This window comes from Panulirus ornatus, chromosome 41, assembly GCF_036320965.1.
Source record: "Panulirus ornatus isolate Po-2019 chromosome 41, ASM3632096v1, whole genome shotgun sequence".
Lineage (NCBI taxonomy): Eukaryota > Metazoa > Arthropoda > Malacostraca > Decapoda > Palinuridae > Panulirus > Panulirus ornatus.
This window is the reverse complement of record NC_092264.1, coordinates 6,252,564-6,279,880: the sequence shown is the minus strand read 5'-3', so window position 1 is coordinate 6,279,880 and position 27,317 is coordinate 6,252,564. Positions and strand designations below refer to the sequence as shown.

The following is a 27,317-nucleotide window of genomic DNA, read 5'->3' as shown; positions in this document are numbered from 1 at the left end:
AACCCCATAAGAGGGGTCCTGCTTTGTCTAATAACATCATCTCATTTCTACCCATTCTAACAGTCTGGACTTTTCCTCTATCATCCCGGGTTTGCGTTCGGCTGCGGCGGTACACGTATTTCCCGAGGTGTTGGTGCGCCGGGTTGTGGCTGAGGGACTCGGTCGTGGGGGAGAGGCTGGGTGATGGGACCGAGCCAGACACTTAACGGATACACCCGGCACACTGCTCTCTCTGAGACTAACTTGACCTGCCATACACATGTATGTTGCTGGATTTCATGGCTGTCGCTTACGTATTGGTCATTGAACCGTAAATCATACATCACACTTCGGGAACACAAGTGGAAAGGACAACACAGAAATATATAATCTTCGTGTGAGAAGGCAGCAGCACTAAGGTCTGGGGGTCAGCCTGCGTTGCCACGTACATCCACAACCAAGTTATTTTATTCAGAATTCCCATCACTTCCAACCAGCAGCAGCAGCGTCGAGAAACTGTGCGCTGATCGTAGTCTCTATGTCTCTATAAATGACGAGAAGAAACATGTTAAAAACACATGCGGGTTGTTTACTGTCTACCCAACCCTAAGGTCAACCGAGCTGATCAGTGGCCTTGTCTCTCCCAGGATAATAGCAGCGTTCCCCACACCACGTTTTCTCACTACCCACACTGATGGCCAAGTGGTGACGTCTTTAATCTGCCATTAAGCAATGTTGGTCTGGCTTAACTGCCTCAGGTTTGGTTACCTAAGTGAAGGATTCAAATACCCAGGCTAGAAGATCAACCTCACCAGGTATAAACAAACCCGACCTAAGCTTTAATCAAAAGTTGGTTGTAAGTAGAAAATAATGTCGGTAAAAAAAAAAAAATTGCCTGTTTCCTTCTGAGCAGCAAGAGCTTACGAAAAAAAAAATGTTCATGGAACCAAGAGTGTGGCGCGGAACATTGTTTTGACTAGAAGTTGTCTGCAGCGTTGCTTAACACATGGTCCACACCTTCACTACAGCTACATACAGGACAACATAATGTAGTACATCAGCGTTCTAAGCGTCGGCTGTTAGACTCTCTGATAGGATATAGACCAGCGATTGCCTCAGGCCCCCGCCACTCGACGAGATCATTACACCATACTTTCCTCTCCTGCCGAGAGTCAAGTTCATTTTCCAGTGCATTACGAGTACGTCCCTGTTACAGAGCACCGACATACTGACGCCGCCAGAACACTGCGTTACAACACCACGCTGAAAATGACGAAACGTCAAGGCTTTATCACAGACTTAAAACTTCTCAGTCGTCCTCACACAACATGCCATCTAAATCCGGATTTCCTGTGCCAGAAGCAGATGAGGGACTACATCATACGTGCGTCACCTCACATGTTACATACAGTATTCCAGCACTACACTACCTACCTTCCCCTTGCCTTTTTCACAGTGATACTTTGTTGTTTTTCTCTTCTCGGGATGACTGTGTTCGTCTTTCACATCATCGGTCACTCTTCTGCTATTGATTGTCCTCAATTCCCTCCACCTCCCCACATCTGGTGCGGCCTCTACCCTGGAGTTTATCAGTTTCTCTCTCCCCTGGCTGCTTCTTGGGAAACCCCCACGTGACCACCAAGAACCACCATACAAGGAGTGACGGTAGCCTGACATACGGTTATGAGAGCAAATGGAATATTGCGACACACAGTCTGACGACCTCGTAATCATCCCACTCAAGTGCATGTTACGGCCCTTCATTATAACGGCCAGCCCTTTAATCTGACCCTTAAGGGTCAGGTGAAGGTCAAGCCATCAAACTGAAGGGTCGTTAGCACTAAGGGACGCACAGTCGACCTCAAATGGTTTAAAAAGTCAGAATAACCAAAATTATTTATATTTATTTTTCAGATAAACTGGTTCCAGTGATCTGATTACACAAACTTCTTGTAGCATTCGGTTCCTTATTACCTCAGGACAAGCGTACCCATCACCACAACCAGCTCCACCATAACTACCCCAGTCCACATCATGAAACATCTCCAGATCAACATCTCCGAACTATTCCTCGTCTGTTCATCCCGTGTCCTCCTCCTCCGACACATGACTGCCAACGAATCACTTCCTCCCCCTCCCCCCCCTCCCCCTCATTTATAGACCATCCACGATCTGACGAATCAGGCAGTTACCCATCACCGAATGACCTTTGTACCTACTATATCAGACCATCAATGAACGCCAAAACAAACACCTTATTGACAAGCCGTACATTAATGTCTCAGGATCTACAGTATTATTCCCGGCTCTGTGGCTCACAGAGCTGCACATGAAAACAAAATCAATGAAGTGTGTACGTGATATACAATGCCCAGCTCGCTACAAGCCTATTCATCCCGAAACTAATGAACAAAATCCTTTATAATTAGTCATTCATTTATGCTAGCGCTCCAATAACCCTTCTGGGTGTACTCAGTGATCCAGAATTTCAAATACATGAAGTGAGCTCGATTACGTTGTTTTATATAATCCCTTGAGCACGAAGGTACGACACTTGAGCACGACAGCACGACCTTAGAGAATGGCTTTACGACCAACTGGGTATAACAGCCTGGTCCTGACCTTTGAAAATAAGCTAAAAGGTCAGGTCGTCACACCTAAGGGTCATGCCGTTGCACTCAAGGGTCGTACCCTCGGGGCCAATGGCTTAAAGTCGACCAAACATCTTGACACCGTGTGTCATCACCTCAGGGCCCAGGCCAGGCACGGCAGTGACAAGCGGAAAACCGAGGAGAGAGGTTCAGCTCATGGTTTACACAGGGCCTGTCTTGAGTTCGAGTCCTGGGCGCGGTAGTCGTCCCACAGGATGGTCAGTGAATGGGTACTTGGCTTAGGCTGAGGTTTGTGGGTGTTTGTATACACACAGAAAAGTAAAGACGTGGTACATATACACAAGGTTAAGAAACGGGACAATACGAGTGCAAAACTCTCTCCCTGTTGATACAAAAATAGCATTCACTAGATGTGGGTCGCTTCGAGCGAAGACTTCCCTCCCCATGCTGTAGAAATGGGTAGTTACAAATAGGTAATTACACACACACACACACACACACACACACACACACACACACACACACACAAAAGTTAAAAATCACACATGACGTAAATGTTGGGAAGTGAACGGGATGAAGCAGTCCTTGGCCACCTAACCTACCCCACGCGTTCAAGACTGAAAGGCTGGCAACACTCGGATATATAAGTGTGGAAAACACTCTCAGCAACGGTTGCAGTAGCCAGCTACTCGCAACACATGAACAACTCGTTTCTTTTTTTCTGCAAATCATTGAAAATCAAATACGAATAGACAGAAAAAACAACAGCATGGGTTTCTGCTTTCCAAACACATTCTGTGCCACAATAACCCTGATGTGAAAGTCTCTATTGTATACTTACCATTGACAGTTGGCTTCAACAGTTTATCATCATCAAGGTATCTGTTATACAGCCCTTCCTCGTACAGTAAATCTACCACAGTACAACAGGAACCTAAGGTTGTTCCTCATTAACTTGGCTTTATACCCAGGAAGGGGTTTCTGGCACACAATCCAAGCCATGGGAGCTGCCACGCCCTTAGGATATTTATACACCACCAACAACAGTCTTCCTACATCGAGCGATCGAATATACGTCATCCCTGTACCCCTGGTGAAGCGTTGGAGGATGATGTCATCTGCTGCCATCCTTCCTGACCTCGTCACACACTCCCCTACTCTGCCCTCAGGAACCAACGCTGGACCAAGCAAGCGACTATGTTGGTGTGTTCATCAGGTGTCATACAAGTCCTCCATGGGGGGACGTTTGCCTATGAAGTATACGATCGGTGTTGAGAAGGTGGATAAGCTCCGCCTCAACAATTATAAACTCTGTGAACCAGTGTCAGTAGAAAAAAAATACTTTTAAGATCCATTACTTGATAACTTGAGGGAAGGGTAAAACGAAAAAGTCCAGGACATTCTAGCAATAAGAAATTAAGCCAAAAAAAAAAGAAAAAAGAAAAAGAAAAAAAGGAAATGTTTTATTACTTCCCGCAGCAGCGGGACAGTGCAGCCAACATCAGAATCTGTATTACTCTCTTTCTCTTACCGTCCAGCAATATAACTACAAGTTATTACAGGGCGAAGGCGATCGTGAAACAAAACAGTTTTTCATTAAAGTAAACGTTTCCGACAGAATCCGGGCCCAAAAAGACCTGAGAATCATTCAACCAGCAACAGATGATAACTTCACAAACGGGCTATTTCCTCTTGGTAAACAATCTCCTGCTTGATGCACTGTTAGGCTGGCTTGGGGGACGGCCGATAAGTGATGGTGGTAGAGACAAGGGCCTGGTGGTCAGGGTACACACACTGTGGTGTTCACCTGAAGGTTAAACCAAGAGAACGGAAAAATGTTGATAGAGAGAAAGGAAGAGAATTAGCAGGAGAAAGAGAGGAGATGAGCGAAACAGCAGCAAGATAGAAAGGTGATCCGCGGATGGTGGAGGCACGCTGGAGACCCGTGGGTGGTGAGGCAGGCCGGTGACCCTCAGATGGTGGTGAGGCAAGCCGGTGGGTGACCTGTGGGTGTGGTGTGGAGGGCTGGTGACCCGTGCCTGGTGTGGAAGAGACCAATGACCTTCTGCAGCAATGTACTCATCCACCACACCGATACAGACGATAAAGGAAGATGGTGTACAACACCGTCGCCAGTCTGGCAGACAGCCACACGGCTTAGGTAATGATGAGCACCTTCCTATACTTTACGAGTGACCCACCGGTACCAGTGTGAGCTGAATAGCCAGTGTGTAATGACCTAAGTTTGTATGTAACCACCTGTTTGTGCTGCACAGGAAGGTAGTTTCAGCACTCGTGAGGCTCATCTCTCTCACTTTATCATGATACAACTTATTACACTTCTGAATGATGTCAGCATTCACATTTTCAGCAGTCAATCTGTGTGTGTGTGTGTGTGTGTGTGTGTGTGTGTGTCGGCAGCTAGGAGCACCTGTAAGTCTTCCCAAGGGTTGGAGAGGGTCTGGCTGGACGGCTGCCTCCTACACCACATGCTACACTCCCAGTACTGCCACTCTCCCCTACCTCCCACAACCAGTCTCCCCTACCACTCTCACTCCAGCAACCCCAACATCCACCACTCCCTCTCCTCTACCACCCTAAAGCCCTCTACGTCGATATACCATACCCAATGCATTGCCTTTACGCTCTATGCTTGCATGCGTCTACCCTCTTCTATGTGCCCTTCATCCTCGCTATCACAAACGCTTGTCTCTGTACACGTAAAACATTCTTCACGAACTGTTACTAAGCTAACCTCAGGATACAGTGTTCCCTGTCAGCTTGCTACACACACTCGCCTTACCTTCTCTCGTCCAAGACTAGCATGTGTACGAGTGGCTTGATTACACAGGCGGGCTGAGAGATTACGTCGGCTGTAGGGCCGTCTCAGCTAGCGGGCAAATGACGTCACCATCATCCAGGATGGAAAGGAACATATATTTGTTGGTGAAGGGAGGAAGCGAGGAGCTAGGAGGGGGGCAAACACTGGGTTGATCAAAGAAGGTACACGGATGTGGCATGTAAATATGTGTGGTACATCCTTAATGTTGAGGTGTGGTGATGGAAGTGAACCATGTGTGGGTGTGGTGGTGATGGTAACATGTGAGGCGGGGGGGGGGGGTGGTTGTGGTAGTCCCCTGGTAACATGTGGCAGGTGAGGTGGTAGTGTTGGTCGTCTGGTATTATTCTGGCTCCGGCCCAACATGTACCCAGTAGAGTAACTTCTTCACACGTGCATCACCCACCATCACTACAGACGTCGACGTCTGAGTTCGTCAGTCACCCCCGCCTACGTCGCCCCACCCTCGATTACCTCACCTTAGTGACCGACCGATGGCTTCGCAGGTCTTCTACTAAAAGATCGGTGTAGGACCAAGCTGCCGTGTTCCCTCTCAGTTGGGTCAGGCTCTTGGAAGTTGCAGACCACAGGCCTAAGAAGCTAACGCACTACTAACAATTGTATGACACAGACAGTACATTGGCCTATGTTCAGTTAGCAGTCACCCCTACGAAGCAGAGGAAGGTGTATTCTACTACAAGTGGCGTCCACACCATGGTTTAGTTTAACAGTTACGTTCAGTTTTCAGCCACTATTTGCTACATGGTCATGTAACTTCATCATACGCAGATGTGTTGTGTACTGATGAGCGTTTCACCTTCCCACCAAAAGTAAGTCACCTTGGCCTACTATCCACGCCTCAGAGGCAACCTTCGTGACCGGAGATAACCATAAAGACTTGTCCCTACTGCGGATACTGCTTAAGATTATCATTAAAAAGTAGTTATGAAGACACGAGTGCTTCGTGAGGTGTACACCCAAGTGTACTAAACATCTGCCCAGCTGTGGATCAGCTCACCAGCCATAATACTCATCACTTACGTTTTTTTCCCCTTCTGATAAACCACGAAACTCCCGTTCCACAAATTCTGATCCTGTATAGTAATGTAAATCCTTATGTAATCCTTGTCTGCTACTATGAAGTCCAATATAATCCTTGATTACTGATATAAATTCGTTATTTGCTCTCTCCATAGAACTGTAGGTTTCTATGATGATCAACAACTTAAAGCCAAAGTGTCGTCTGTAGGTTTCTATGATGATCAACAACTTAAAGCCAAAGTGTCGTCTGTAGGTTTCTATGATGATCAACAACTTAAAGCCAAAGTGTCGTCTGTAGGTTTCTGTGATGATCAACAAGTTACTTAAAGCCAAAGTGTCGTCTGTAGGTTTCTATGATGATCAACAACTTAAAGCCAAAGTGTCGTCTGTAGGTTTCTGTGATGATCAACAACTTAAAGCCAAAGTGTCGTCTGTAGGTTTCTGTGATGATCAAGTTACTTAAAGCCAAAGTGTCGTTCACAGAATGAATCATAGCTTGTCAAAAGGTGAGATTGATAGCATGCTAGGGGGGCTTATTAGTTCGTAAAGGGATTAGGACAAACAAGAGCTTGTTAGGGGTTAGAATTATTGCTTGCGAAGGGTTAGAGTGATAGCTTGCCAGGGGTTAGAAACTTCCAGGCATAACTAATACCCTAATTGAGGGGTTGGTCATGATAGCCAGCCAGTCAGCACGGTGCCACCTACGCTGTGTGTAGATAGTGCGACAAAGTGGCGCATGTTAGCCAGTTGGCGCTATTCCATGTCAGATGTATCATGCATCAACACGACCTGGCTCTAGCCGGGGCACGTCAGACCGGTCCTAGTTTTAGGCAGAAGCAGCTGGAGATGTTATATAAAGGGAGCCTTATTTTTAAGACTTTACATAATCTATGAGAAATTCACGTATAGTATCTTAAAACAACATAGTTGCCACCAGCCAACAAATGCAAATAAGTCTGTTTTCGAAAGACATGCATCAGACCTTCCCCGACAACAACATACAAACATGCATCAGACCTTCCACAACAACAACAAACACAACAACAGCAGCAGCAACATACAAACGAGTGAACAACATCTGTTCGTAATGTTGACTACGCGCTTTTACCTCAGTAAGCACGACGGTATGACCCTTGACTCTGATAGCATGGCCTTTGATGTGATATTTAAGGGTTGGTCCAAAGTTCACGCCAGAGTCGTGTCGTCTTGCTTAAGAAGTTACGGGAATGTGATAATTCAGAACACACTGGACCATTGCAGCCCACGGTCACATAAGCTTGCTCGTCCTTCATGCAGGGAAATATGTAAACTTACTAAATGAAGAGAGATGGAAAAAGAGAAAGAGAAGGTAGGTCGTGGTAGCCACCTTGAGAGTAATGGAGACATGGCAAAGGTATGGAGAGAACTGGAGAAGTGTAGACGTATCGAGGAAGAGGGAACGGAACGGATGAACAGTATTACCGGCTTAACATGAAGCTAGTTGGCGGTATTAAACATATGACGTCAGCGAAAAGAGAATGAAGAGAAGAAACGTCAGACGTATCCATAATGTCGACAGCAACACAGACCTGGAGCAAATGTGTCTCCCTCTGAGAGAGAGAGAGAGAGAGAGAGAGAGAGAGAGAGAGAGAGAGAGAGGAAAAAAAACTCATCATCAAACACAATCAACTTTTTACAGCCTGGACCTGCGATTTCTTTCTACACCAACACACAACCTCACTGAACAAACACACACACACACACACACCTACAGCACCACGGGCATATAACATTTGCATCAGACATTCATATTTCAGTCACATGTATACCTTAATAATGTAACTGCACGATACAGCTTTTACACTTTACTACTCTCTTCTCTGTATCCACTTTACCTTCTTTATATTAAAAAAGTAACCTGTTTTTGTCCCACCGTGCATTGTTCACTCTCTATATATTTTGATACATAATGTAATCTTCTATGTTCACCGTCTAGTAAACAGTTCAGTTGCATAGTGAACTGCTGAATGATTCATTCAGTAGTGTCCAATTCATGTTAAAATTGTCTTCACTTGGTAACATGTACCTCAGCCGATGTGCCCAGTCCCTGGACCATCTTTGTAATCTGTATTCTCTGTTGCGCCTCTGCCCACACAATGGGTAGGGTTGCAAAATATATTCGCCGCTCTCGCAACAAAAATCAGATTTCTCACACCGCTTCTCTTCCTCCTCCATCACCCCCCATGAAAAGTCGGGTTAGGAAGGGGAGAGGAACTACTGGGACACACCTGCCACTCCCAGTCCTCCTGGCTTCCTCATCACACCGACCTGGGCGATGCTGGCGTTACCCACACTAATAACCTTTTTCTCTCCTCAACCAACAAGGTTTAGAAGGGCACATGAGCTTGCCCTTCACACTACCGATAATTATACTGCTAATAATGATAATACATCTATGTCCGTTATATTAGTATCTTAGAGGTATGTTCGTCTCATTTCGTACGCATTCGAAAAACCAGTAAGTTAACTTTCACGCAAGATAAACATAGCTGCAGGAATCTAGCAGAGCGATCAGTCCCATTGGCATCTATGGAAACGAAATGAAAACACTGAGCTCGTAGTAATAGTCATATTACGTAAGTGCAGAATTCCAACTCTTTTACAAAGATAACCATTATTCCTCTCCTCCCAATAGCAATTTAAAACTGCAGGACGATCGGCACCCTGGAAGGTGTTTACGTGCAGTAGTAAATGAAATTATTTCTCACGGTCCACGACGTATGGTAACCCTTGTGTTGGAATGTGAAGGGCAGGAGAGAGGGAGGCAGGCGTGCCGTATCTCGACTCCCTAAACTGGCGTGACTATAGCCCGCCAACACCCCTTCTGCCTGCTACGGGGGAATGCCAGACGCTGTACTGATCAACACCTCTCACGCTCACACAGACACCACTGGATTTTCCACCTGAGTATGATAGCAGTACCCACCAGTTCGAAGTCTTCGGAACAGTTGCACATCACCTGCACGTTAGAAAGGGATAAATCAGAGGAGGTATTCACCAGTCGTCGGTCAAATTACATGGGTGGGCCAGCTGGCGGACAGGGACTCGGGGCCCCAGACGGTGGGGAAGACCTACACCACGCAACTTGTGTCAACTTCACACACACACACACACACACACACACACACCGGACTATTCCTTTTGTTTCTCTACCTTTCCTTCCAACCTCTTCTTTTCCCCGTCTTAATTATTACAAAGGAGGTATGTCAGCAGGAACCAACGGAGAAAAGTATAAACTATACGCGTCGCATATATATATATATATATATATATATATATATATATATATATATATATATATATATATATATATATGACAAGAGACTATGAATCTCAACTAAGGTATGCTGAGTGGACAAGCAGCGAGGACCACCATAGTCTCGTCAGCTTATAAGCTTAAGCACGTCTTAGCCCAGCGGGGCCGCCCATGGCCAACACAAGGCCCGGGACACATTTTAAGACCTACACCATCATCACCTACCACCGTTGAGAGCTTAATGCCTCCTACATTCAGTTCCTATACCTCCTCCCATGCAACCCTTACTCTCTGTATGAGTGAGAGCACTATGCGCCAACCAGCCTCATAGCAACCCCGTGCTAAGGACTCGCAGATAGGCACCTACTCTTAATATATATGGAAATTCCGCTGTACCCCAGTGGGAGGAGCTGGGGCGAACGTTACCCCCAACCCTCCTCTGTGGGATTCTGGGCTCGCCTGTTGGCTCCGCCGGTTGTGGCCGCCCGGAGGTTCATCAGTTCACCGTCAGTTTGGCCACTAACTGAGGTAATTCCATTATGCAGGCCGCCAGGCTCATCTTGTGAGCCGTAACGTTGAAGGAATATAGAGGCTCCAGGAGGGTCTTCGTCAGAACCCAGTTACCACATGATTAATAAGGTGTTACAAAATGTATCCCTGGGGGTTAAACAAGGAGGAACACTCCCTACGTAGCTCTCCTACCCGTCGAAGATGATGACTAAAAGGGCGGGAGCAGGGAGCTGGGAACCCTCCCCTGCTGTGGTAAATATGGGAACAGGAGGAGGGTCCATGCGAGGGTTTTACCTGGAAGGCACAGGTATCTCGCCATTAGTAACAAATTGGTGTGCCATCTCTTGCAAGGTTTGTCTGGACCTAAAGGTTGGCTTTCCTCGCGATCTAAGATAATGATCATGCTCACGTCCCTGTCCCCAGCATTACAATTTTATGTGATTTTTCCGCGTTAGCTAAATTACCAAAGCTACATAGGTTCAATCAGACAGTTACATCGTATGGTTTACTGATCTTACTGCTTTCTCCATTCACAAGTTCTACTTGTTCTGTACCGTTGTGATGAACAACAGACTCGCTGGTGTCCATCTGCGTCCCTGCATCGAATTCATCAGTTCAGTTTTTCTCTTCACAACTGAGTTTCGTTTGAACAACGCAGTACCTTTCAGAAATCTTTTTCTCAATGCAAATTGGGCTAATACGTCAACTTCATCATGTTCTCGCCGACGTATGACTGGGAATCCACTGTAGTTTGACTTAAATCCCTTCACCAGTAATGTGCACATAAGTGTGCAGTACCTGGCTTCACCGGCAAGCATATTACATTCTGGTCTCATGGTATTTAGGGCAAGTAATGAGGATAAAGACAGAGATAATTTAACTGCGTGTGGCTGTAGTTTCTGCAAGCACGAACACTTCAGCTTGTTTGGTAGATGGCCAACAATATAATTCAAGATTCGTTTCTGCTGTAACATCACTGACAGTACGTACGTCCAGCCCTCTCATTGGCACAACTGAGTGGGCCGTCCAGGTAATGTCCTGTATTATGTTGTCATCAACAACAGTCTGTATGATTATGTGTTCAGGAACACTGGTTTTGGCAACGTCTTGAAGGTGAGGATTGTGAGTGATTAGTTTATTTGATATCAAAGGAGTTAGTTACCAGCCAGAGTGGCGCGAAGTGCTGCTGGTTCATAGTGTCGTGCAGCTAGTGTAAATCCGTATGTTCTATAGTGAGTGGTTTGTTAAATGATTCTGTCTGTATTTACCTGCTTCGAGGCGACTATGTTCTAACAGTACGATGAAGGTAATAGTTTCTGGATCACAACCTGAAGCTTTACTCCCCTTAAGAGACTGATATCAAGATGTCTAACGCTCGATGAAACGTGTTCTTGCTGCATATTTGGTACGACAGTGTGGTTGTGGGATGGCTATGTTTAATTAGTAGTTGTGTTGTTTGAGATTAAACCTCCCTGCAACTCAGGAGGTGCGGGCCCTACGCCCTAGGGCGGCCCCGCCGGTGGTGAGGGACCTAACCACTGGGCCTCGGGGGTTGTGCTTGTTATCCCACCCGGCCCTCACGAGAGCCAGGGTCTCTCTAGATAATTAGTAAGGCTTCATCTTACATACTTTACCCTTTTTATCAATAGTTTTACTGCAGGACCAAAGTTCCTGCATCATTATCTATCAGATTCGTATCTCAATCAGATAGTGTCTGCTTAACAGTCCTGTCTATATTAAATGGATCTGGACTTAGGAACACTGTTACGGTCTTCCTCAAAGACCACGAGGTCTGCTCCCTGGCCATCCCACGTTCTCCCATGGTCTGTGCTGCTCTCGGTGCCCGGACCCTATGACCCAGGTCAATGCTGAACACCAGGTCGTCACGCGAGGCCCGCGGAACTCTTGCACAAGGTGTGGCCGACATCTGTGTACAGTGACCCTTATGTTCTCATAACTTACAAGTTAACGGCGTTCGACATGTTCAATATCTAACTTATTAATTTTCTGTTAATTGTTTTCTGTGGAAGTGACGTCTCCATCGAAACTCTTCAGTCTATATTTAATTAGTTGGTGCAGAAAGGGAAAGAAATGGTTGGACAGGTAAAGTGAAGTGAAGAAAAAATAAGACACTTGTAAGGTATTAGGACGTGTGACGTTTTGACTGACGTTTCACTGTGCTACTGCTGTATGGCTTATTTCGGAATGTTAATGTAAACTTAGATAATACACTTCTTCAGGCGGGAATATCGTAGCTTATAATGTAGAAAACATGCGCAACATAAAGTCATTACTATTTATAATACCATCAACACACACACACACACACACACACACACACACACACACACACACATATATATATATATATATATATATATATATATATATATATATATATATATATATATATATATATATATTTTTTTTTTTTTTTTTTCTTTCAAACTATTCGCCATTTCCCGCATTAGCGAGGTAGCGTTAAGAACAGAGGACTGGGCCTTTGAGGGAATACCCTCACCTGGCGCAATTCTCTGTTCCATCTTTTGGAAAATTAAAAAAAAAACGAGAGGGGAGGATTTCCAGCCCCCCGCTCCCTCCCCTTTTAGTCGCCTTCTACGACACGCAGGGAATACGTGGGAAGTATTCTTTCTCCCCTATCCCCAGGGAATAAATATATATATATATATATATATATATATATATATATATATATATATATATATATATATATATATATATATATATATATAAATAATGCCTCCGTGTGTCTGTTACCGGATTTGGCTGGTATGAGGCAACAACGCGGTGAAAGCCTCCTTTAACGAGGTCGTTTCATGGTCAATGGACGGAGAGGAGTACAGGCTGGTGGAGGCGCTTCTCACTCAGAAAGAATCCATCACATCCCTGCTGCAGATTGTAACGCAGCCTTGAAGTTGAAGAAGCCACCGTAAAAAGGGTCCTGCATTATATATGCACGGGAGAGGCTCGTCTCCCGAGCAAGTACAGATGGATATGGGAGCAACAGTGAGGGAAGGAGCAGTGGATCTGACGTCATGCACGGAAGTGCCCGCTGAAGATGAACACAGATCAGGTCGACTAGTTGAGGTCGCAGTACCAGAAATAGTGGACAAGTGGCATGGCATACAGATGAAAAATAAAAGAAATAATTATCTGGTGTCCGGCTAAATAATCGGTATCATTTTTGGAGGTTAACCCTCACTAAGAGTATGAACGCATCGAGGAATCTGCATTCCCTAACAGTCTGCCACAACAGAGCTCACATAGACATTTTGTTTGAAGTTATAGACTGTTTTCCACCTGACCCACACGACCTACTCGTGAGCACTGTCGCTGTGATCGAGACATTGGCTAGTCATTCTGATCCCAAGGTAAAGCAACAGACGATGCAGTGGCAACAAGCAAGGTTCACACCCCTTCACGAGTTCAAGAAAAGATCATCAGCTGGGAGAAGTCATGACCTCCGTGTTTTTGTGACCGTCGTGGTGTAATGATGGCAGACTTTTTGGAAGAGTGAAATGCTGTCAACAAGAAATGGTATTACAAGAACTGCGCCGATAGCATTAGACAATCATCAGAAAAAGACGAGGGTGACTGCCAGGAAATATGTCTCTTTTGCAGGACAAAATCTCGTTTGTCCTGATTTTCGTTTCTGCTGTTCTCAGCGGCCAACTTTTTCCTGTGCTCCCAAGCTCATCCTGTGAGCGGCAGCTCAAAACGATTACGGAGGTCACAAAGGCTCTGGGTTCGACTCCAGTGGGCAGATAATTATGACATAAATGGTTACATATTTGGTTCATTACATACTTTAAAGTCTCTCATACAGTGATTTCACGAAAAACGAAAAAATGAGAAAGATGTATGACTTGCAAGTATCTGTTAACATGTTGTAAGGTGATACGCCAATCCTGCAGGGTTTGTCTGACCTCTCCCTGAAAAATTCTAGGATTTCATGATGCATGTCCCCGGAGACCTGTGGGTTGACTTGAACCCCATTATCGGTAATGCTGGCATATCTGTATCTTCTCGAGGTATTTAGAGCAAGTAATTAGGGTAAACAGTCACTGCACTTAGCCCAGATCCTGGCGGCCACTGCTACAGCCTGTCTTCTACCACGTCCATCCTACTCACCAGATCCAGCCTCACCCAACTTGTTTTTGTTCCCTTGCCTGAGAGAAGCTCTGCGAGGGAGCACATTGAGGACGACAGTGTTGTGATGGCCGACATAGAGAACGTGCCATCAGGACGTGACAAGAGTGTGACAGAACGGACACAGCCAAGCTGGAGGACGGACACATGGATATTATGCTGGGACATGTAGTGATTTTTACTGCTGACGTTCTTTGTTGTGGTCTATATCAGTGGGAGTTGGAACCTCCACCCATGCAGGAACAACCCGTCTGCGCGCACTCGCAAGTCCTCCCACATTTTCCCCAGATCCTCCTCAGGTCTTCCTCAGGTTCTGCCCAGCACATGACTTATTCTTTATACCTCCCCACCTTGGTGCTCCTACACTCGCCCTGCCAGGTACCTTCCCTCGCGACTCCTTCCCTCCCTTCACGTGCACCAACATTAGCTTGACGCAAACCCTCACGCTATTTTGCACAGCGGCCCTCACCTGGTACTCTGCCTCTCGCCAGTCAACACTCCAGCTCCAGCCTTAGCGTGTGGTTCACACGCTTCCTCGTAACATTCCCGGTGGTCACACCAGCCACCCCACCACACTACTGGCATATCTACCCCACTCACCAACTGCTCCAACATCTGCCCTCTGAACCATACACACACATCTACTAAACTATTCTCTGTATACTTACGATACGTTTTTATACACACACACACACACACACACACACACACACACACACACACACACACACACACACACACACACAAACACACACACACAAACACACACACACTCACACACACACACAAATGACGGTATAAACACCCCTACTAACACTCGACATCTGTTCCTACACTGACTGCACACCTGGCGGTACACACTGCCCACATCTGGCAGTTCTCTCTCTCACACACACACACACACACACACACACACACACACACACACACACACACACACACACACACACACACTTGGCCCCACAACCGGTCAGACTACACACTGCCACCAGCAGGACCCTTCCACAACCCCCCTCCTCATTCTAGCCCTCACAACCTTCACCTCGCTACCTCCCTTATCTCCTCCAACAATCCCCAACGCCAACACTTAAGCCCTCTAAACCTCACACCCACGCTGCCAACCGGTACAACGTCGCAGTAGCCCTAATCCAACCAACCCTACCCGATAGCTGATTGGCTCCCTCACCCGCCCTTATACGTACTCTACACTCCCCTCGTACACACACTCATCACCCAGCCCGTCACGTCCGGACACACTCAGAATGCTTCCAACATATTATCCCAGCAGCCACGTTCACGCAGGGCGACAGGTCAAATCCTTGGCGGAACAGGTTCCCTGTCACCTTTGCTCTCTCTCTCTCTCTCTCTCTCTCTCTCTCTCTCTCTCTCTCTCTCTCTCTCTCTCTCGTGAGAGCTACGCGCAGTCTCTGCCTCATGATTAAAACAGCGTGACTGGTGCTTTGGCGTAGGTAGGTAATGGCTCCCTCAGCAAACCATAGCCACATTCTGTTTGCTTGCGCTCTCATATTCGGCCTTCAGACCCACTGACTGACTTCCGCTCTCCCACCCTCACTTCGGGCCGTTCACTTCCAACTCTTACAGGTGGTGTCACATTCGGTCATCACACAGCCGTCCCCTCAGCAGGAGCACACACACACACACACACACACACACACACACACACACACACACACACACACACGTTCATCAACACAACTGCACACATGCAGGACTGCCTTGCTCGTGGGAACACAACCAGTACATTTACCAACAACACGGCAACACAGACCGCCAACCCTAGTTTGAGTATTTTTTTTTCGGATGGTGGTGTGTGGCAGTGAGCAGGTTGTGAGGAAGGCCATGCAACCCAGCACTTGGAGCTACAACACCCACTGACCCCACGACATGACTCTCAACACACTGGTCACTTTCATCATATTTTCTTGTTTTTTTTTTTCATAACGTAAGTAGAAAACCAAGACTCACCCTCGGTATGGACCAAGACACCCAGTACTTTTCCCACCCCATGCGAGAACACATTTTTTCCCCCTAACGGATATTACGATATCAAGTTTTTCTTTCCATGAGTGACAACAGGAAATTTTCCAAATACGGACCAGGAAGACAATATTTTTTTTCCTCCTCTGTTGTTTTTATACCAAACCCGAAATTAAGACCCTCTTTCCAGTCCTAAAATACAGCAGAATATTTCTTCCCCAACACAGGTCACTAAACCAATCCCTCCCTAGTGATGAACAAGAAACCAGTGGTGGCAGTTGTCAGAGGCTCGGGGCAGTGGATGGGGCTAGTGGGCTGGGGTAGAGGCTGGACTAGAACAGGACACCAATGGACGGGGCTAGTGAGCCTGGGGAGAGGCTAGGACTGGCACAAGGACCAACCAACAGACGGGGGTCAGTAAGCTGGAGGAGGGGCTGGGGCTACCAACGGACGGTGCTAGCTTGCTGGGGGAGGGAGAGCTAGAACAAGAAAGCAATGACTGCGGGCGACGAGCAGGATCAGAGAGCTGAGGCAGTGGGCGGGAGTAAGGGGCGTAGCCCACGTGGGGTGTAGAACCTTGGGAGGCAACACCTCTCTTGGAGGCGCAGTTTTGAGTAGATCCTCTTCAACCACAACATAACACCTATAAAGAACTATATAGACTATAAGGAACTATATAGGCTATAAAGAACTGCATAAACCTGAGGAGGCAGATGTTACTGATTCTCTTTTATGGCTAGAGAGTGAGGTATGACTTGTATCTTTCATGACCTCAACACAAAAATGTTACCAGTCCTCCTGGTGTTACTTAATACCTCACACCATGAGGAGACAGGCACGAGCTAGTGGTTTCCTTGTAGACCAGGAGGGTAACAGTACTCCCCCAAGCCTTATCACCCTTGTCATAAACGACCCGCCAGTCCCATTGAATTCTCACCACGTTCACTGAATACGTCAAAAGGATTCTCACATATCCTACATATTACTTCTTCATTACATTATCAAACAGCAGAAGTAATAAGCTTTTATTGCTACACGTTTCTGGCTCACAACATACGGTTCATAACAATTATCCAGTCTGATAAGTCGTGATATGTTTATAAGCTTATTCCTGATAAAAGTGGGTCGTAAAATACATGGCCCACGTTTATCAGGAAATATACAGTGAGAGTGTCTGTGGCCGTAGAATTCTTCTTAACACTTGGAAAGAGGTTTTAAGGATCGTTCGGTTGGTGATGTACAGTGGCTTGACGCCTGAATGACCCCGGTAGTTCATAGGCCTAAAGTCTGAACATCCAGCCAACCAGCTGGATGATTCATCTGTTATCGTATCGTACGTACGTTAGCCACGTCACTAGTCATAATGTTATAGTTATTCAACTCGTGAATTTCTAAGACTTCTGCATATTCCACATAGCTTCCAAGGTTTTAAATTCGAATTTAGTTTACGACTGCGAGGTAGGAAATATTCCACTTATAGTACGCTGAATCATGTGGTCGAGACTGTATTTAATACTTCTTACAGAAAAAAAAAGTATCAATTAATCCCCAATTGTTAATGAGTTTGAACGCATGGTAACATTCATATGATGTGTTGACATTTCACCGCACAACACGTTTGATGGATGGATACCAACGTTTGGCGAGTCGGTCGAGAATTCCGTGTGGATCAAACACCCAAACACATAATCAAGACCTCTTTAACTCTAGCTACGTGTGCTTTGGATTGACGATCACGATGTTCCTTCCTTTTACACATTTTCTCCCTATAAACTGTCAAGCTGATGAACAATCCCTTCTGAACAAGGTTGGAATCCACGTACTACGAGCACGATTCAGACTAGCGTTTCTGTTGTGCAGGGTTCGACCACTTCTCGCTATGTTTAACACCTTGATGGGTACAAGATCCTCCAACGTCGAAGGATGCCAGTAGCTATGTTAATTGCCTCAACAGAAGGTCCTTAAGAAGGATGATACAGCGGTAGCCTGAGCAGTAGAGGCAGAAGGTACCCCCCCCCCCCCAGAGTGAGTGTAAGGTGAAGCTAAGGGACCCCATGAAATCCTTGGTACTACTCTGTAACTATATCATCTGTACATACGTGGATAGTGACCCATGAATGCTGCCAAGCCCTTGCAGTTAGTTTGGTGTGATGGGAATGAAGATGTCCACACCTCTTTTTCCCCACTAAGCCCTTCATGTGTACCTCAGTCAGCTAGGCGAGTCCTCGGCAGGGGACCATCTACCCATCCAGCTGTGACGCAACAGGAGACCAACCAAGCCTTGAGACCAAGCCTTGAGGACCCAGCGGTCAGAAATGCTGTCATAGAGGAAATACCACAACGATGACATTCTCTTGATCGTTTCTCATAATGACCGTCTTAACATCGTTAACAATTGAGGAAAAGGGATATAACCTTGTGTCACGACAAAACCTTGTCAGTATTTGAGGCAGAAGGTCCTGTTAAACTAATAACTCACAACACCATTGCAGTTAACCTCTGATGCAGTGGTCTAAGCCTGAGGGAGGCAACAATAAAGAGTACAAAGCATTATAGGCTTACTTCCTCTGTCGCTACAGTAGGAGTAAGACAATAGCGTATAAATGTGCTTAGGTCTAGGGTGTTGTCAGAACGAACAAACTGTCCATTGTGAGGTCGCTTCTGGGTACGATAACATTCTCTACCCATGCATTGTGATAGGGGGACCATACAGATTAGTAACAATAAAATAACTTGGCTGGAGTTAGGGTTAACCAACCACACTACATACAATCATGCTCTAGGGAACAGTGGAATACCTCAAGCATTGTCAGTATAAACTACTGATGCCAAAGGTGTGCTCGGAACCATAACCACCTGTTGACGGGTGGGTGCTGACTGACCTCTCTAACCTGATTTTCTGTCCTTGATCGACAGTGAGGGTTGAGAACATAAAACTTACTCCTGAGGGAGGCATAGAGTTTACGCCATCATTCAACAATGAGGATAGATTTACACTCTTGTCTGGGAGCTAGGGTTGTGACTTGAAGCACATGTTCTACAGTAAAGGTTAAGATTTAAAATCTTGGTCGACAGAAGGGGCTGAGATCTATATCAAATGCTCGACTGTAAGGGGTGAGGCAAACTCATGTTCGACAACAGGGTTGGGCTTTTCAAATCTTGCTCGACAGTCGGTGCTGCTGGGACAAACTCTCTCGCTCTACAACAGGAACTGAACATTGGCCCTCTGGTGGGCAATGGAGATTGAGATTCTGAACTTTTGCTCGACAGTGGTGGTTGATATTCAAGCTCTTGCTTCACTGTAGGGAGGGAGAATGTAAGCTATTGCTTAACAACAATGGCCGAGATTTAAGCACTAGCACGACATTATAGATTTGAGAGCGAAGTTCCTGCTTGACAGCAAGGCTTGAGCTAAACTATTACTGGATGGTAAGGAGAGAATTTTAAAATTTCTCTCGTTAGAGTTCGCTTTTGAAGGATGAGCAGTACATCAGTCACATCCTATCCTACAGGATGACCCATAAGCATGTTTAGCTTACGCTGTAAACCGGTTGGGCAGGGAGGAGAGCCGTGACCTGCAGGGAGGCACGGATCATGCCACACGAACGGTGTCATAATCAATACGAGAGTGCCGAGGATTGCCACTTTTGACCGCTAGGACCAACCCAGAGAACCGGGGCGGTCTGACGTCATATTCAGCGAGGTGAGGAATACGATGATTTGCTCCTCTCGACGTCCCAACAGGACACCTCAGAACGTCTTAGAATCCACACAGAACTTATGTTCTCTGGGAAGTCTCTCGTGCTACTCAAGATCTATCAGAAGCATCACACATCGCCATATCCCAGCTGAACCTATCGCCAGCAACAAATTCTATCACGGTCGGACGTGACATAATAAAAACCATGAAAACCCACCTCTAGAAGCCACTAAGATCGACTGGAACTAGCCAGGATCTACCAGAACCTGCCAGGATCCGACAGAATATACCAAAGCCCGCACGAACCAGGAAGTCTGCAACAGTACAGGAGGGACCTGTAACTGTAACCAAAGCCTTACAAGAAAATGAGCACGTAATGATGGTCTCCCAGAAAAATGGACACAGCAGAAATATTCCCACAACTTGCAACGAAATACGAATAGATTTATTCAGTTTCATTCCTCCATAATAATAATAATAATAATAATAATAATAATAATAATAATAATAATAATAACCTCAGAAGGTACAGTTTAACTGTTTAACCTGTACTTAGGTCTAATTATTTCAAGTGTACAGAACTGTATCGATGTAAAATTGTAAGCGTACTACTGTCCCCAGCACCACCACAGACAGTGGCAACATGCAAGAAAGTGGTTGGCTGGCAGTGCTTAACATGTATCGAAAATCAGAGTCAGGTGTTATGACTTCCTGTCTGTAATCATAACACAGTCGACTGAGTCATATCCGTCAATCGCATTCCCCGGTAATGGTAACGGTGACCCATCGACCCCAAGCACTCGATTACTTTTACTGGTCAACGCGAAAGTTTTTTTTTGTGAGCATAAGAAACCAATGTTAATGCGTATCTAAAATATATACGAGTGGAAAAACAATCTTGCACCTAAGGTGGGACTTATCGGACTGGTGTGTTTACGTATTGACGAAGTATAAAGGTCATAGTCTAAACATTCAACAATACTGCAAACGAATTCTGGAGCAGCATGACACAACCATGCATACAATAACCTCATCACGGGTGCACTCACCACCATAACTCACCATCAACCAGCCCTTGATGTTCATACATAATTCCATCATATTGCACGTATTTGTAGGATCTTATGTATGTGCTTAAGTCATACAGTGGACAGATCTTGCTACCACACCCGAGGGGCCACAGCGATCACGTTGTTCACTACGTAATAATGGTACGAATGATCACACTACCTTAATTGTGTACACTTTGTCACGTCAGAGTTTGACTCATCCTCAGTAAGTAAGGATGATGGTTATCTTAACACCCTGGCGATCTTATCCCTCACAAATAGCGCCCCACCCGAGCCACAGGGCTTATCAGCGACTCTGAAGTGTAATGCATCTGGATGACAGATCGCGTCAGGCTGGCACACCGACGACCGATAACGGATTGGTTTTTAATGTCACCACCGTCAGCCATTACCGCTACCCTGACGACCGTATCTTATTATCTCGACGATTTCCTTTAAGTGTCTTTATCCAGGAACTTGAGACTTTTTCAGCGTGCACGTACGCTGCATGGAAAGCACAATCACTCGTGAACAACCCTTTCCATTGTTACGATTTCCAACATTGGTTGACTGTGGACAAAATAAATGGATCGTGGGATCTGAGGTTTCTTGTACATAGTACTGCGATTGTGCGTCGTTCGCCACTCCCTGTGTGCTATACCTGTACTGTTAACTTGCTCACTGTGACCCATGATGGGGACACAGTCACTACCCCTTCATCTGCCAGCCGCTTCCCTCCATCAAGTAACCATTAACCATCAAAAACATCCCAAAGTGCCATCATCATCGCCTTTACACAGGACAGACCCCACTAACCGAGAGATTAGGGTGTAACACGATCTTACCCTCGTGATCCATCTGGCCTAGCAGGTGTCAGTCAGCCAGCTGGCAAACCCCCGGGCAGCTCCTGTAACCTGCCTCGCCAGCTAAGCACGTGTCTCAAGAGGCACGCTTGCTCTACTGGGCGGGCTCGACAACCCTGATAAAATTACACTTGCCGGGTGTTACTTGGTGCGTCTGGGCGGTTCGTGTTATCCTGCGCCGCACAAGATCTCACCCAGATAATGTGTCCTCTCACACCTGCCGCACACGGTAAACAAAAAACCCGGCCACCCCAAGCCTGCTTGTTGCATACAAACTGGTAATTACACCTCACACACTCTCCCCAGCATAAGGAAGTTAGGATAATATGGAAAAACTAATAGACTTTGAACAAACGTTACGTAAACCATCTTCTTTTAGTTGAAATTTCCATTAAATAATTAGAAAACTAAGATCGCGAAATGTGGTCGTGATAATGCTCAAAACGTAGCAATGAGATTGGAGGGTATATCAATATTGGGTCAGCAAAAGCCCCAAGTTCACCAAATAATATTTCCTACATCTTAGCCTCAACCTTACCACAGTCGAAAAGTTGCCTTTACATCAGTTTATATTTACGAAAATTAACATAGGACGAAAGTTATATTCCTAAGTTATGTATGAGAAGTATTATGATATCAACAATATATCAGAAATATATCGTGTATTTGATTATTTAGAAATACGACATGATGAGTGGGGAAGAGCGGGTGTGTGGTGTGTACAAGGTATTCCTTTTCCGTCGAAAAGTTGCCTTTACATCAGTTAATATTTACGAAAATTAACACAGGACGAAAGTTATATTCCTAAGTAATGTATGAGAAGGATTAAGTTTAATATCAACATTATATCATAAATATATCGTATATTTGATTATTTAGAAATACGACATGATGAGTGGGGAAGAGCGGGTGTGTGGTGTGTACAAGGTATTCCTGGGAACCGTACAGGGAGGGGAGACGTCAGGAGACTCAAGACCTCCTCACACACAGAATAAACCATGACGATCCGTCTCCTCCACCATTAGCTAATCCTTTTATTCTTTTTAATATAGTCAAAACGTATACGTATAAAAGATGAAGGAGTGATGTCATTCATCACAAGTGTGAATAACTTCGAAGATATTCCGATGAGAGGCGACTCGTGATCTAAGCAAGTTAACCACCAAATGTGAAGTTCGCAAGCCACATTACACAGATCACTGGAGCAGATGTCACTGTTCGGGATATTGGTCATTGCGTGTTTGTATGTGGAGATGTGAGCTTATGATGTATGTGTGTGTGTGTGTGTGTGTGTGTGTGTACACAAGTACGCTCAGGCGCTAGAACGCAGTTTCCTAAAGAAACATAAAATCTCGTTACCCTTGTTGTTATACACATGTAGCCTGTGTATAATATCAAAAATGGAAAACGTCTCTATTTATAGATTAACACCATGAATTCAAATTCTAATAAGAATTATAAATTCATGAACGAAAATGTAAACTGTGCTTAAGTATAATGAATGCCTGGTGATAGCAATATCAGCAGACCTCGGTTCAAGGCTTTGGTTGGAGGGAATTTCCCGTGTCAGCTGGGCAGCGTAAGGCCGACCCTGGCGTGCTCCACACCCTGCACTGAGGATGAGGTCCACCTATGCTGCTGCTCCTGCTGTGACAACTGGACAGGAACACCAGCTGTGTTCTCTGGCAGTGCCCGTCTCCGCCAGCACTGCTGGTCAACCCTGTGAATGGTGGTGTTTCATCTTACTTACCTTTTATGCCAACTGAGAATTTGTGCCAGAAGTCAAATGTTCCCACACACGAGAGCTGATGTGCTGACCAGGCACCGTCGACAATCCTCTTCCTGCTTAACCCGTTGGGCACGGCGGTACGACCCCTGAGCATGATGCACGATCCTTTAGCATGACGATACGACACCGAGAGTATAATGGTATGGATTTTGACCTGACCCCCTATGGGCCCATTGAAAGGTCAGTCCATCATATTCAAAGATCGTACCGTCGTGCTTAAGAGTGAACATCGTGCACAAGAATCATTCTGTCGTGTTCAAAGGTTCATCTTACTCCAGAGATGCATTGCTCACATTACTGTCAACCGCAAGGGCTGATACGCTGAAATAATAACTATGGCACATTTTACATGAAGATTGGCACACGATATAATGGCATTTTAAGTACCATCAACATAGCCCGCGGGAGCGACTCTTGACTAGGTAAAAATGTGGCAATGTTGGCTTGAGACTTACCGACGCCAGCCAGTCATGGGTCGGGCAGCCAGGTCCTCCCTAGAGAGGCCAAAGAGGCCGGCCGAGGCTAGGATGTACGCTACGATGAGGCAGATGATGATGCCCAACACCCTCACAGGCACCACCAACACCGACATGAACGCCAACTGCAACACAACAACAATACATGAGTGTTTCAACATCCCCAACAACATCTCCCTGGCACACCCATACACTCAACACTTGACACATAAATGTCATATGTAGGTGAACGACAGTTAGCTACACTAATATAAACGCTATTTTTCTAAACCATACCTGATACGGGTTTTTTTACAAATCATATATATATATATATATATATATATATATATATATATATATATATATATATATATATATATATATATATATATCTTAATCTGTGAGAATAATCGTTTAGCTCTGTAAAATACGGACCACAAAGATTTGCGTGAATGACCACTCGGTTGTAAATACAAGATACAATCGTTTCCATACACGAAACTTCACAAAAATTCTTGTAATTAATAAGTCAGCCGTATTATATAAAATAAAGGTCAGACAGACAATACCTTCTGTTTATAGTTTTACAGCAAAGATCTTGATAAAACGCGTGCCAGACACCCAACCAGGCAGTGCATACGTCATGATAACTGAACACTGACTAAACATTTTTAAGTATGTCCACAAGCAACCTGTTATCTTTGCTTGTTACAACTTTCACCAGTGACGAGATTTTAGTTCTATCAGTTATTCTGATCAAAGTAATACCAACATAATTAAAGGAAATACTTTATGTATGTAAAGGGTAGGTTGCGAACCCGAAATGGGTACGACTATGGCATACGCCTAACCATGTCATGCCCGCTACCATAATATATATATATATATATATATATATATATATATATATATATATATATATATATATATATATATATATCTGGGGAAACAAAAAATAAAGAAAAATGAGAAAACAACCAGTCGTTAGTTAATGGTGGTGATGATCAATTAAGATTACCACGGGAGCTCGTAAGCCATGGTTTAAGTAAAATCCCGTAATTGGAATATTAATGGCCCAACTAGGCCAAAGGACTGCCAAGCATACTGTGACCACTCATCTTCCTGTATGCCAAGGCAAGGCCAAGAATATTCTTACAGTGAATTTCTAAATCTAATAACCGGTAGAAATACTGGGGCATGCTTCCTAACACACTCGCTAATAATAACTGACCCTAAATCACAAGTGTAAGGAAAATTTAGTTAACGCACTTAAACCGAAGTTCCGCTCAAACAAACTACACTCAGCAATTCCTGCCGCACAGCAAAATACTGACGAGCGGCTTTGCTCAGTCTCAGTTGCTTAAGGTTCACTTAGGGCGCACCAACTGATACACGTCTTTAATCAAATTTTGGCTATATAGACGACCAGCTGCACGGGAATCCGGACGTGAGGGAGTCCTTAACTCAGCGGCGGGCCTTGTCCTGCCGATGAATTCGGTCTGTATGTGCATGGGAGTCTCGTGTGGCAGTCCATGCTCAGCAACGGCCTTTACGTGTGCTGTTCACTTGCAGCGTAGCGCGGCGCACCGGACGAATGTCCTAGGGTACAGCTCTTTGTCTCCCGTCTTCACACTGCTACGATTCTCTCTAGGCCCGCCCATGCTGGAGCTCGGCCCTTATTCTCGTCCTGTTGGGGAACTGAGAATATCAGTGTCTCTTGTAGATATATCACTGGCTCGTAGATATATCATTAGCTCGTTACCTTTACAGGGTGGGGGTGGATGAGCCTCGGACACTTTATAAAAGCATCCTCTTTAACAGAGCGAGGCACGGCTTACCGGGATTCGTGGTAGAAGTTATCGTTGTGCCCCCCAGGCTGGGCAAACTGTATCCATGGTTGTTGGATATTCACTGAACCTCGTCTCTGTTCCTCACTTTTCCACACCAGATACATTTTCTTCATCACTGTAATTGTCATTTTCTCCCGTTATTTTCTCGCACACCACGATTATTACATTTTAAAGCTCAGTTCATCTTACAGAGGACCTGCTATGGAAGATGCCAGGTGTCGGAAGTTTAACACTTGACTTACTACTAACTTGCAAGCTTGATATAAACTGTTAAAGAACTTTAACACTATGTCACTTCTATAATTTTTACAATCAGAAGTTTTATTCAGAGGTAACTAAACAATTTTAACGAGAAAATCCTTAATCGGTAATTTCTCGATGCATGCATCGAGTGAGCCGTGGGATGACCATATACTATGATGATTCATAACGTTGGAAACAAAGGCTGCACTGAGCTCAACCTCATGTTTACTCATCAACCACAACCTCCGTCTCTCAGCTTCTTTCGTCCTGTTTTATATATATATATATATATATATATATATATATATATATATATATATATATATATATATATATATATATATATATATATAGAATCGGCGTTTTAACGATTACAGAGATAGACCACGTAAACGTGACTCAACAAATCCAACGATTTTTCTTGAGCTAAGTGAACGAATGTTCTTTAATCATCATTTGCCACGGCAATATATCATATAGCAACCTTTTTCTGTGTTTTTCATCCTGCAAGATCAAATTGCTGAGAGCAGTTTAAAGTCAACGAAACTAAATTGCCTCGGGTTGTTAAGACAACAGCACAAAGCTGCCGTGGGCCATTTAAGTCGAGTTAAAATGGTAATTTTTTTTCCTTTTTTTTCTTTTGAATCTTCAGGAGCTTATCATCAGCCTGGGTGTGACAGCTCCTACTAAATCGTCAAGGCACAACTGAAGCGACAGGCTCTGAAATACAAATGGCCAGGGAACGAGACATTGGCCAGACGGCCAGTCTATTACACCTGCACTGTATGTGCCCTCTGCCAGCCTTCCCACTTAGCCTTGTTACTGTCCACGTCGGTCGGCCGCTCACCACACACACACACCCGCAGCATCCATTACACGCCATCACTTTTGTCTCTTTTCTATAACTTCCCCTTATACTGA

General features: G+C 45.1%; 2 protein-coding genes across 3 annotated transcripts in view; one reads left to right on the top strand and one right to left on the bottom strand.

Annotated features, from left to right (window-relative positions):
• Positions 1-27,317, top strand: part of sav (scaffold protein salvador) — a 1,023,444-nt gene that overhangs the window by 959,105 nt on the left and 37,022 nt on the right. The gene's annotated exons all lie outside the window — the stretch shown is intronic.
• Positions 1-27,317, bottom strand: part of LPCAT (lysophosphatidylcholine acyltransferase) — a 119,357-nt gene that overhangs the window by 86,178 nt on the left and 5,862 nt on the right. For both annotated transcript variants that reach the window (XM_071685931.1, XM_071685930.1), the window contains exon 2: positions 24,301-24,446. In XM_071685931.1, coding sequence (XP_071542032.1) covers positions 24,301-24,446 — 146 coding nt within the window. The remainder of the gene's footprint in view (positions 1-24,300; positions 24,447-27,317) is intronic.